Source organism: Atractosteus spatula, chromosome 6, assembly GCF_055471065.1.
Source record: "Atractosteus spatula isolate fAtrSpa1 chromosome 6, fAtrSpa1.hap1, whole genome shotgun sequence".
Lineage (NCBI taxonomy): Eukaryota > Metazoa > Chordata > Actinopteri > Semionotiformes > Lepisosteidae > Atractosteus > Atractosteus spatula.
The window spans coordinates 39,891,190-39,905,381 of NC_142711.1; the positions used below are offsets into that span (position 1 = coordinate 39,891,190).

General features: G+C 39.0%; 1 protein-coding gene across 1 annotated transcript in view; it reads right to left on the bottom strand.

Moving 5' to 3' along the window:
• The window catches only part of vopp1b (VOPP1 WW domain binding protein b), a 99,801-nt gene that overhangs the window by 42,194 nt on the left and 43,415 nt on the right, over positions 1-14,192 (bottom strand). Inside the window, exon 3 of the mRNA XM_088919590.1 lies at positions 336-413. Within this exon, the coding sequence (XP_088775716.1) occupies positions 336-413 (78 nt within the window). The remainder of the gene's footprint in view (positions 1-335; positions 414-14,192) is intronic.

Here is a 14,192-nt window from a genome sequence, read left to right on the forward strand (position 1 = left end):
AAACTTTATTTTTAATCTGGAGGATGAACTTTTATTCATTCCATCCTCACTTTCCTGTTAGTGTTACAGAGTTTATGGATTAGATAGTAAGAGCCAGGAGTGCCATTAAAAGAACACATGACAAGTCAGCGGTGTAGTGTGTTCATCAATATCAATAAGGCAATGATACATCATTAAATAACTTTACTGCCTTCAAATATCTACTTATTGAATGCTGTACACAATGTTTTAATACAACTCAATATAACATGTGTACAACTGAACTGGACTGAAAAAGGATAGTCTGCGCAGCTATGATCGTGAAACTTCATATACAGTAAGAGACCTTTGCTTACCAGAAGTACCATAGTCTCTGGAATGACAGGGCCCTCACACAGCAGCGTGTGCCACAGCAGTCTTCATAAGAACGGCATCTGGAATGGGCACAGATACAGCAGGCTTAGGCAAAGGGATACTGGTATCCACATACTGTACATCACATTACACAGGATCTCAGAAGACACAAGCATTTTAATATACAACTTATACAGGAACTCCTTTAGCAGCTGATTAATAATATACCTTTCTTTCTTTTTGGAATGTTCATGTTTTGTATTTTTTATTACTTTATTTTTTATTTATACTGTTGAAGATGAAAGAGGTTTTACTTTCAGGCACTAAATGGGTATTTAATAGTAAGAACATTACACAGACTTTCAAAAGACAGACACACTTTTAAAATGTACTAGAACTGGTATCCTAGTCTCCCCCGTCATGCAGTACTGAAGACATAAAAGGCACAATGGTATAGTATGAGCAGAGAACAAAGACATCATTATCACACAGCACCAAATTTCAGTTCAGCTACACAAAACTGTTACAAATTCAGGCAGTCATTCTTTTTCCTACAGTACCTCTTCACACGCTATTCACAAAGGCTGTACTGTTTACCCATGTGTCTTATGAATGTTACAGGAGCCTTTTCACATGGGGATTGAGTAAATTTGCCTAATTTCCTTATGTTGCCTATTTATTCCCTAAAACAGGTTCCTGAATTTGCATATGATCACCCATAGGCTTCACGTAAGACAGCTGCAGCTGGAAATACAGATAGTGTACATAGATCTGTTTGACTGACAAAAAGGACAGTTGTTTCCTAGAAAATTGTTGTAGAAGTGTTACTCTGGGTGGTGTCAGAGTAAAAAGAAAAAGTGTTAGATTTCAGACAAAATCCTTTATGAATTATATTATAACGACGATATCTGTAAAGGAATAGGAGGTGATTAGAAAGCCTGGTCTTGGAACAGATCGCTGTGAGGAGAAGGAATGCTGGTTTAGTAAGAGAGAGGGTGCAAGTAGCCCAGGGAGGAAGAGAAGGAACGACAAAGAGATCTAGAAAAAGATTAAGAAGAAGGCATAGTGGGTCGCAGGAGAAGTAGGCTGAAGAAGTTCAGGTGGGTAGCTGCGTCAGCATGCGTAGGCTGCAAAGGAACAAGTAATAGGTTTATTCCATGCTGAAAAGGGAAGAAAGAAAACACAACGTTTCGGCTGTGGACCCTTACACCCGAAGAAGGAATTAATTTAAATAAGCAATTAAACCAAAGACAATTGAACCATTTTAGCAAGGCTTTCCTCTCTTTGGTTCTGTCACATTTTCACAATCACTTGGACAGTTGAATCTCTCATTCAGCAGTAAAGGAGAAATGATTCATGCTGTAATGCATTAGCATGTATTCAATCACATTTCTTCATTCACAAAGGATGAAGGGAGGCTTTTGGAAAAGATGGCCCACACATTTCAATAAAAGCATCCTCAATCATGTTTGTTAGAAAATTTAAAAACTCTTCTTTTGTTCTGAGCAATTTTGTTCTTTCAGATGTTTTACTTAATGCACTTCATCTTCTAATCATTTAGTCCACTGAGCATAACATGACAAATCTGTCAAAATGCTTTGCTAAATTAACTTTCATACTACATATCAGAAAGGAGGTGGTAAGTTTATAGTCTTCATTTTGTCATAATTACATTCTGGAAAGCAAGTACTGTACATGTGCTTTTGGATATTTTATAATTTGCAGATCAATCAGATCTCTGAAATATTATGGGTCTTTCAGCTTTGTTCAGATTAAACTCAAGATTAATTTAATTAAAAATAATCAAATTTAAAAAGCAATGCAAGAACACAATATCTGAGTGAAGTCTCTGGTTTTTATCTTGCTAATTATGACTATAAATCTTGATTTCTTTTGCTCACAGCCCCACAGCTGCAGAAATGAAAGAATACATAAAGCTCAACAAAGGCCTGGCTTGCAAGTGTGAAAATCCAGTAACATGTCTTCCTCCTTGTAGAAGAAAGGTACACTGTTCGTTCATTTGTAAAATAAAATTTTTCAATTAAAAAGAACATTTAGAAGCAGCTTACAGATACAGATTTAAGCCTTATTTATCTCCATTGCACTAAGCAAGAAGCTCTGTTTAGATTTGTAAAGATACAGTACCACTCCACTGACAGTGAGAAAAGTAAAACAAGTATTTCTTTTTGACTCTTTTTTACTCACACTTCTCATTTATGCCCATTTTGTTATTCCTGAATAGATAAATCAACATTTTACAGATACACTCTAAAGACGAGGTGTCCATCTTTTACAATGAAACCCAATCTTCATCTGCCTGCCTGTACTTCACATTTGTACAGGGTACATGTTTCATCTGAGCCATTGAGTACATAATCATACATTTTTGAATTCTAAGAAAAGAGAAAAGCATTTTATAGGAAAAACATATTTGCATATTTTAGTAGTTTAGCCTGATTTACTGTATGTATATTACAATGGATAATAGTTATAGTATGTCTTAAAGCTAATGCCTCTCCCAAGCAAACAGAAAAATTGGACAGGATAGCATTTCTTTTTAACACCTTCAAACTAATTTGAATGCAGGACAGCCAAGACTGGGTCAATATTCAGTGTCTTATGCCATCATAGCTAACGACTTCTCAAGAATATTCTAGCAGGACATGTTCTCTCTGGAAACGGCAGTTTATTGAAAGTATCAACCAACATGATTTATTGACAGCTGGTGTCATTAGAACTCATTGGCTGGCAGTTGTCATATAAGATATTAAAATGATTACTGTTATATTACTGTTTCTAAATATATACTGTATAGTAGGGTCTTAAGTTGTGCAAATTTGATGATTTGGTCTGGCTGACGGGGTCTTGGATGAAAAAAGAGCAGAGCGAGATGAAACCGAGCCAAAGGTTGTTAACCACAACTTTCAAATTAGTGTTGCAACAGACTAGCATTGTGAGACAAATCTAACTAGTGAGCCTCTCTCTGCCCTGTGCCCAAGTACCAGCTACCCAGCAGTCACATCTCAACCTGGTAATGAACACTCCCAGTTCTGTGTCAGCGGTGTGGAGCATGACAGGCTAGAGACGAGTTTACAGGCTCACTGACAGTTTTTTGCCTTTTTCATTACAGTAGGGTGTGCTAATCACAGAGGCAGAGAGAGAGTGCAGTAATCCACTGGATGCAGAGAAAGAATTTGTGTAATTTATTCTAGCTGATTACTATAAGTTTATGATAACTGTTGTTTGTTTTAGTTGATTGATTTTATTTAAATTTACTTAAAACCAATGTCTTTTAATCATGCACATGTATATACTGTTGCAAATAATGCAATGGTATAGAGGTGTCTTTCCATGGTATGTTATTTTACAAAGTACTACTCTTTTTGTAACCAACACAAATGTCAAACTCAGTGACAGAAGAATACGTACACAAAACAAATTACATACTGTATATATTGTGAGTATTTTCTGAAATATCTGTTCCTAAGAGATAAAGGAGCAATTTCCCTATAAAAATCTCTGTATAGAAGTGAATGCTGTCATTATCTTCCAATGTTACTTCCAAATTTAGTTCTGCTACAAATTAATATACTGTATGTTCTGTGCATGAAGGCTATTACTGGAGCAAAAATGAGTGGCTATGTCTTATGATTAAAATTGTGATTCAAAGAAATTCAAAGAAAAACTGATAAAAACGTCTGACTCTTGAGGCTAGAGAACACTGTAGGAGATTTGGGAAATCAAAGGACATTGTGTACTTTCTCTTCATCAAAAATTCTATGACAGCATGAAGTGTGTGATTTTGATTTTCTGCACCTGTGGCGTATCTCTAAGAAATGGAGTGTAGACAGGCTACAGTAAAATACCAGATGGTTCTTTCAGTTTGCTCTGCTTTTGCAGTCAGTAGCTATAAGATCTAAAATGCCTGACATTTCTTTCTATATGACGCTTAGAACACACTTGTACTTGAAAAGATTATTTTTTAATTTTTTATTCCTTCGACTGAATTACAGTACATATATTAAATCCACAATGTCCCAATTAATATTGTGGCGCCCTCGTCTGGTGTTGCAGCTGAAGAGTGCCTGGCTAATGTGTGTGGCGAAGGGCAGGCCGGGAGCAGTAGCCAGGGCGGGGATTAAGGGTCACTGGCCAGTGCAGCTGACCATGCGGTGTGATATACATAGCTGTCAGAACTGTCAATCAGGGTGTTAATAGTTATTCCTGGTTTGTACCCCTTTGTTCCTGTACCCACCTTCCATCCTATATTCATGTACCTGTACCCCGAAAGACCCAAGTGTGCAGTAGACAAGGTTGGGTTCTGTTCCTGCTGCTGCTGTTGTGCTGGAGGCAGTCTGATAGTCTGCGCTTGTACTGTTAATGAATAAAAATTCTTTTTATTCATTACCGCTGAAACTGCTGTGTTACAATATTTATCTTTCTTGAATAATACTTACAATATGATTGTTAACCACAAATCTGCCTCTTAGTGATACACATTTTGCAACCATTTTTTTTCATTTCCAGGAGATGCTGTTCTTTCCTAGCTCTTCTGTATTACGTGTTGATTGTAGGTGTTTCTGTGCTCATAATCATTCACTGACATCTGCCAGTCAATTTGCATCACGATTAGCAATGCAAAACCTAAAAACATTTGACACTGTGTTGATCATCTACATGCTTAATATTAGAATATACGTTTGTATTTGCAACCATGTGCTAACAGCTTATGGCCAGGTAAATGAGCTTGTTTCTTTCCCTGCAGATATTTCAGAGCTTAGGCCATTTTTGTATGTTATTTTTTTCTGTTCACAAATAACACAACTGTCTTTTACTATATACCAATCCAGTTGGCTTTATCCTGTTTTACCTGTTTTTAAAAATTGGTAATACCTATAAGTTACTAATGAATTACTCAAGTAATATCTTTAAGAGAGAACTGGGGCTTGAGGGCTGAAGGGTACTCAGATTCTGCTCCCAGAAATTACTCAATTTAAAATATACAGTATGTGCTTACACGATGACAATGAACTGTTTTTCTATTTGACGAATTGAGTGCAGCTCTCCTGGACCACATTTGGAGCAAGAGCACACATTGGACACAATATGGGGTACACCCTGGATGGTATGGCAGTTTATCACAGGGCAGATTGTGATAAACACAAACACACACATACTCACACCAGGATCAATTTTCCCAAAAGCCAACTGACTTACCAGTATGTTATTGGACTGTGGGAGGAAACCAGAGCAGCTGGAAAAACCCCACATGAGCACAGGGAGAACATACAAAGTGCACGTAGACACTACCCCAGGTCTGTAAATGAACCCAGAGCCCTAGAGCTGCAAGGCAACAATGCTCACCATGCAACCTGCTGAGACAAGCTCATTTACTAAACCTACAAAGACACAATATAAGACATAATATTAAATCCCCCAATTCATTTTATGTAGTAATTAATTGGTTACATCCACATTATTGAAAGACATATGAAATATTGAAATATTACACTTGTAAGCGTTTTTCTTTATTTTGTACCTCCAGAATGTTCCTTGTCCAGCTATAAGTTTTGTTCTTTTTGAGGAGAAAAGTTTTTTGTTGTTTTTTTCTTGGACTTTATTTGTGGCCACCATACATACTGTTTGAAATACTAACCATCTAAGGAGTTTAAACAGAAAACGTTGAGAAAAAGTTTGTGAACCTTTTGGAATCATCTGTATTCCTTCATTAATTGCTACTAGTGTGATATGATCTTCATCTAAGTCATAATAATAGATAAACACAATCCACTTAAACAAATAACACACAAACAATTGTACATTTTGTTATCTATATTGAACACATTGTTTAAACATTCACTGTCTATGTTGCAAAAAAGTAAGTGAACCTCTAGGATAATGACCTCTATTAAGGGGGAGTAGAGGACTCAGGAGTTCCAATCAATGAGATGACATTCAGGTATGAGTTTGAGGTGCCCTGCCCTATAAAAAAACCCACAAAGTTTGGTTATGAACAGTCTGCTCTTCACAACACAGATTTCTCTAAGTGCACTTCCCAATCAAAATAGGTTTCAGAGAACCTCAGAAGAAGAGTTGAAGGGGTTATAAAGGCATTTCTAAATACAGTACTTATAAATGCAAATGAAAGAAATTCAGTACCATTGCTACTGTCCCAAAGAGACTATAAAAGCTTAATAAGGTGGCAAAGAACCCTAGGCTATGAGCTAAGAATCTGCAGGCATCTCTTGCACTGGCTTAAGTCTGTGTTCTTGAGTCCACAAAAACAAAAACACTGAACAAGAGTGATGGCATGGGACGAGACCACGGAGGAAACCACTGCTCTCCAAAAAACCCACTGCAGCCAAAGACCACCTAGTTGTTCCACAATGTTAGTATAACAATGTTTTCTGGACAAATGAGACAAAAGTGGGACTTTTTTGCATAAATACGCAATGTTATGTTTGGAGGAAAAAACAAGACACTGTACTAACACAAAAAATTCACCTCAACCGTAAAGCATGGTGGAAGGAGCATCATGGTTGGGGGCTGCTTTGCTGCCTCAGGGCCCAGAAGTCTTGCAATCATTGAGAGAAGAATGAATTCCAAATTTTACCAGCAAATTCTACAGGAGAATGTCAGGTTATCTGTCCATGATCTGAAGCTTAAAAAAGTTAGTTAATGCAGCATGATAATGATCTTAAACACAGGAGTAAATTTACAACAGAACGGCTTAAACAGGGGAAATGTTGCAATTTTGGAATGGCCATGTCAGAGCCCTGACCTTAACCCAACTGAAATACTGCAGCATGACCTGATGCATGCCATTCATGCAAAACATCCCAAAAATATAAATGAATTGAAACAGTTCTGTAAAGAGAAATGGGCCAAAATACCCCCAGATCGATGTGCAGGACTGATCAGCAGCTACAGGAACATCTGGTTGAGGTCATTACTGCGGAGGTTCCACCAGTTATTAAATCTAAAGGTTCAAATACTTTTTCCACCATACACAGAGAATGTTTAAACAATGTGTTCAATATAGACAAGAAAAAGTACAATTGTTTGTGTTATTTGTTTAATCAGATTTTATTTATCTATTATTATAACAGAGATGAAGATATGAGCACATTTTAGGAGCAATTACTGCAAGAATACAGATAATTCCAAAGGGTTCACAATGTTTTTCTCACCAGTGTAGGAGGAATTTAGTTTGACATCACTCATTACATATTAGTAGTGGGATTATCAGATCTTTGTTTCTGTTCTTGAATATTCTACCTCAGTGGTTCTCAAACTTTTTGAACCAAGTACCACCCCTGATCAAACCAAAGCATCCAAGTACCACCTACAAGTCATCTTTACCCAGTCTGTGCAGTGCAGAAGCATTCCATTGAAAGGCTCCCTATTTTGTTTTCCTACCCTCAAACACAATGCCAAAGCAAAAGTGTAAATTCACAGCAGAACTAAAATATTAATTTTTGTGTTTTCGAAGTGGCAGAGAAGACTGGGAAGCTGAATGTTTGGTGTGTAAGTCTGGTACTTTTGTGTCAAATAAAGGTGTACTTGATTTGCAAGCTCATGTTGACAAACACAAAAAGGCAATTCGAGGAGAGAGTTTCTCAACCAAATTAACAGATTCTTTTGTAAAACCTGGCACCAAAACAGAGGATACTGTTATTATATATTATACTGTTATATAGGAGTAATTATTCACTTTGGCAACAAATCAGATCAGAAACTGTACAGAAACACTGAGGATGAAAATGTGGAATCAAAAAGTTGGTTGGGAAATTATTTGTAAATGTGAGCATCCTTGAAGTTTGAATTCATGTTTTTTAATTTTCTGATAATATTTTGTTTTTTCTCCTTGCCTCCAGTACTCACTGAAAACTAATTCGGAAAGTTAATGAACATGTAGCATTCTCAATGAGTCCCTAATCCATTTGGTTTCGGTTGAAAGGACTTCATTTGTTTTATCTCATGACGCAGGTGAGGAGGTTCTGGGAAATGACAGGTTTTTTGGATTTGCGTATGAAACAGTGAAATAATTTCAGCATTTGACTAACTTGCTCTAGGGCAGCACTTCATACCAGAGTTGCCTTTTAAAAGAAAGAAAAAACTTAAAGAAGAAACAGCCAAGTAAAGACATTTCTGCTAAGCTGCCAAAAGTGACTTACACATGACTTAAACTACAGTGAACATTTTTTAGATTCATCAGATTCCTTGCTCCTTAATTGTTAAACGTGACTATTATTGCAAGTGTCGTAATTCCAATGAATGTCTACAGGGAGGAAGACTTCAATAGTGTGCAGTAGTGTACATTAAATGCACTGTTACGCATTCCACACGCTTTCCTAAACGGTCTCACATTCTCATACACACTGTGTTAAACAAACACTCACGCCACAACTAAGTTTCCTGTCACAGTTCACTCCCGTCACTATATCAGTTCCCCTCTTTTCTCACTTCCCTGCTCACTATTGCGGATTCTCTTCTCAAGCTCCCTAGTGCATGTTCTTAACTTTACTTGACTTTACTTCTTGAGGATGCTCAGGTCCTTCAATGTATGTAGTAAGATGCTACATATGTTCTATCAGTCGGTTGTGGCGAGCGCCATTTTCTATGTGGTTGTATGCTGGGGCACTGGGATTAGAGCAAGTGATTCTAACAGGCTGAACAAGCTCACCAGAAGAGCAAGCTCTGTTATTGGGTCTGACCTGGACCCCCAGGAGGTAGTGGCTGAGAGGAGAATGGTGTCCAAACTAGAGGCCATCATGGACAATGTCTCCCATCTCTATGACATGCTTGTGAAAATGAAGAGCATGTTCAGCAATAGGTGGACCCAAACACGGTGCAACTGGGAGCGCTACAGGAGCTCATTCTTGCCTTCTGCCATAAGATTGTACAATGCTTCCACTTTGTGTCTGGGCAGGGGTAACACTGACAATGACCTGTTTTTGGACTAAACAGTAAACTCTCTGCTACATCTGGCTTTCCCGTTTACAACCGTTTTTGTGCAATATATGCCAGGAACCTGTGCAATACATTTATATTTATATTTTGTGCAATACAACTTTTTGTGTACTGTTCTGGTTTGTTCTTTGTATGTTCTGGACTGTGAGTAACTTCTCACTGACTGTACTGATTGTATTGTATGTATTTTATTGTATTATTATTGTTTAATTTCATTACACTGTGCTGTGTTGACTGTGTTAAGCTGCTGTTGCAATGCAATTTCCCTCATGGGATCAATAAAGTATCTATCTTCTTTTCTCCTTCATTTGTTCACTGCCTTACTTCCTAGCTCATTCTCTTGTTTACAACTTTTGTCTTTATGATTTGGATTGGTAACTCACGGTTAAAATAGCCCTTTTGTTTAGCTTTGTTTTTACGGATCCACCTAAGGCTTTCTTTTTGAGCCCTGCACGGGGTCTATATTCCCTTCTCTTCTGTTACTTACAGAATAGTGAGCCAGCATCATGGACCTAGTAGGCCAGAATGACCCATTTGCCATTCTTCAACAGCAACCCCAGGCTCTTGGACAGCTGACCGCAGCGGTTTAACGATTAGCGGACCAAGTTGCCGTCTAACACCACCTCAACAAGTCGCACCCATGCCAGTTCCACCTCTCGCCAGCGCCTGTAGCCCCTTACTCCTTCCTATCCCAGAAAAATTTGATGGAGTACCTGCTAAATTCCAAAACTTTCTAACCCAGTGTTGGATGGCTTACCACCTTTGCCCAAACTGTTTTCCCACAGAGACAAAATAGCCTTTATGGTCTCCAACCTCTTTGGGCGAGCCTTTTTGGACGTTTCCGGACTTGCTTACACCTGGAACATTCCACTTCTCCCTGTCTCACCCCCTATTCATCTACTTACCCTTGATGGATCCCCTCTTTGTCGGGTGGAATGGCAGACGGTACCCCTTACTCCCCGCATCGGTGCAACTCACACAGAAAACATCCAATTTCTCCTTCTCCACTCTCTTTCACATCCTCTGGTTTTAATAATAATAATAATAATAATAATTGCTCACACTTATATAGCAGTTTTCTGGACACTCCACTCAAAGCGCTTTACAGGTAATGGGGACTCCCCTCTACCACCACCAATGTGCAGCCCTACCTGGATAATGCGACGGCAGCCATAGTGCGCCAGAACGCTCACCACACATCAGCTATTAGTGGGGAGGAGAGCAGAGTAATGAAGCCAATTCATAGATGGGATTCATAGATTCATTTTGAGATATCCATGGTTACAAAAGCAAAACCCCCACATTTCCTGGTCCAATGCCGAACTTCTTGCTTGGGGACCTCAATGTCTCAATCAGTACTGTCAGCTACCTCTAAGACTTTCTGTCACCCACGTGACAGAAGAAGCCATTAAGATCCCTTCCCCCTACTCTGACCTTCACCTGGCATTCCAAAAAGCAATTTCTTTACCACCACACCGCCCCTACGATTGTGCCAATGGTTTACTACCAGGAACCCTGCCCCCGAAAGGGAAAATCTACTCTCTATCCCTAAAAGAATCTGACACCTTGGAAACTTACATCCAGGAATCCTTTGAGCCCAATTTTATTTGTTTTTCCTGCCTGCGCTGGATTTTTTTTTGTTGAAAAAATGGATGGATGAAATCACGATCAAGAACCACTATCCCTTTCCCCTCATCTCCTCGGCACTAGTATCACTTCAGGGTGCCACCATTTTTACCAAACTCGAGGTTTGGGGTGCCTACAACCTGATCCGCATTTGTGAGAGGGACAAGTGGAGGATGGCCTTCATCACCATCTTTGGCCACTACGAATACCAGGTGATGTCTTTTGGTTTGGTTAATGCTCCTGCCGTATTCAGAATTTAATGAACGATATATTTAGGGACATCATTCAAAAATATGTGCTTGCCTAACTGGATGATATTTTAATTTTTTCCCCATAACTTACAAGACCATATTCTTCACGTCCGCAAAGTCCTGACTCAACTAATCCACAATAAATTATTTGCCAAATTGGAGAAATCCACCTTTCATGCTTCCAGGACCCACTTTTTGGGTTAGATAATCTCATCACTTGGGGTTGAGATGGACCCTGTCTGGGACTGCCCACCCCCAAGAACCTGAAACAAGTACAGCGGCTTTGCTCATTTTTACTGCTGTTTCATCAGAAATTTTAGCTCTGTTGTGGCACCCATCACTGCTCTGACCCATAAAGGCCCAAGTCAAGACAAGTGGACCCCTAAAGCAGACAAGGCAACACCGTCTCAAGCAACACCTCCACAGCACCTGTCCTCCATTACCCAGATCCTACTCTTCCCTTTGTACTCAAAGTCGATGCCTCAGCCCTTCGAATCGGTGCCATCTTGTCCCACTGCCATGGAGCGAAAGGTACCCTCTATCCATGTGCCTTCTTTTCAAGAAAACTATCCCCGGTGGAGATGAACTACAACGTCGGGAACAGAGAGCTTTTGGCCACTCCTTGAGAAGTGGAGGCACTGGCTGGAGGGTGCCAAACATCCATTTACTATCCTCACCGATCACAAAAACTTGGCCTACTTGCAATCAGCTAAACACCTCAACCCTCACCAGGCAAGATGGGCTTTGTTCTTTTTCCAGATTCTACTTTTTCACAACCTATATCCCAGGCTCCAGGAACATCAAGGCTGATGCCCTTTCCCACCTTCATGATACCTCTGAAACCAAAGATTCCCCCGAACCCATCATACCACCTGCTGAAATTCTCGCAGCTGTGCGTTGGGACATTGAATACCAGGTGAGACATGCGCTTAAAGACCACATAGTTCCCCCCCAATGCCCTCCGGACAAACTATTTGTACCCCACTCCGTACGTTCTGCTGTTCTTCAGTGGGGTCACGACTTTCGCTTTGCCGGCCACCTGGGTACTAGGACATTAATTGAATTCATCTACAGAAACTTCTGGTGGCCCTCTCTGATGTCCGACGTACCTGTAGCTGAATACGTACTGGCATGTCCCACCTGTGCCAGAAAATGTTGCCACATTTCCTAGAAGCCTTTCTAGTATCACAATCTGTGCTTGATTTCTTTTACATACAGCATCCTGGAGCTTTAAAGGAACAGTGTGGCTTCACATAACTAAATAGGCACAGACAGTTAACCAGTTAATTCTTTATACACTACAGAACAGGATTATAGGCCTGACCTGTCATGAAATAACAAGACCTTGAATAAAGCAGCATAAAGTACCAACTTACAAACTAAAAAATTCTTAAAATTATAGTAAGTATATTAATGCTATAATCTACCCAATGAAATCAAACCAGATGAAACTACATGGAAATGCATTTAAAAATGAAAACAGAAGATACCGTTTTACAAAAATAGATGTGGGGGTCTGGAACAAGCTATCAGGTCATGTTATTTCAGCCTGAAACCTTAGCTGGGCCTCCTCTCATCTGTAACCTTTCTTGTGTTCCAACGGCAAAGCAATATATCTTTTCAGTCTCAAACAAGAAAAGTCAAACACCAGTGCCAGAACAAACCAGACTCTTAGTGTCTGTCCAATGCTGAGTGCATCACTTACAAATCATGGCCCAGCATCGCCCCCCTATTAATTCTGTCTGAAACTAATTACAGCTCCATCTAACAGTTTGCGCTGTAGAGTATTTTGAAAAAATAGGAGGAACAAATAACATTCATTTTCCTCTAGTGAAGGTCAGATTGGCAGTAGTTTCTGGTGTCAGTAAATATACTTACATGCACAAGGAGAGAAAATATTTTGCACTAATTTGCTCCAAATTCAGATTGTACCACAGAATGTAAATTACCGTAGGTTGGCATTAGGAAGCCTTAGAAAGCAAAAGTGCAACTTCAAAAATAAATTCCAATTCTAACAACCTTATCCATTTTCTAGTCATACTTAACTTGTATTTAAGTGCTATTATCTCTTGTGGGATTTTATTGTAGCTAATACTAGTAAAACTGTGCTATGAAATTGCTTTACAGTGTCTCCAGTCAGGGTCATAACCCTTCCTTATACCTTATAATAAACAGTGTCAGTTTTAGATGCTCTTCCATGTAGTTTCCACTGTTGTCCTCTGGTTTGCATTTCACTGTTAATTCTGAAGAAGTCCAAAGGGTTATCCTTGTTGATGCCTTTAAGAATTTTAAATTCTTGAATCGAGTCCCCTTCTAGTTCTCTCTGTTCCAGACTAAAAAGGTCAATTTGCAGTCTGTTTACACATTTATACATTTACAGTACAGTAAATGTATGGCATTTGAGCAAATGTGCTTCAGGTTACTCTTCAATGAGCCAACATATATTTCCTATTTTGTTGAACAAAAGTACTCTAAAATTTAGGGTCCTCTAAATTTTAAATAAAATGTAAAAGAGATGACAACAAACATTCCCTCTTTTGTCTCAGCTGCCCTAAAGTGTAATCATCCTGAAAACTATAAATACCATAAGTAAGCTTTTGTTCCTCACCTTTGCTTTATGCATCCCTCCTGCATTCTGTCCCCCCATCTGCAGCTACCCCTTGGTTAAATCTTCACTCTGAATTTTAGTCCTAATTTCCTCGGCCTATGGCCAGGAAGTTGGCCTTCAGCCGTACAGGTTAAGCCAAATCTACCTATGCCCATACACTCCCATAAACCATTAAACATTCCCAAACACATTTAATTCCTGATTTTTAGAGAATTGGTCTTTATTTACCTGGTTCATTACTGTTACCCTTTTTCAAGGAAGTCATTAGAAATTTTCCCATCAGTGGGCATTACCTTTATCTTCAGAGACTGCTGGAAGAATTTTGTGAATGGACTATGAATGGCATCTCTTGTTTTGTCAAGTAAAATTGGTTGAATATTATCAGGACTTAGACTTAGATT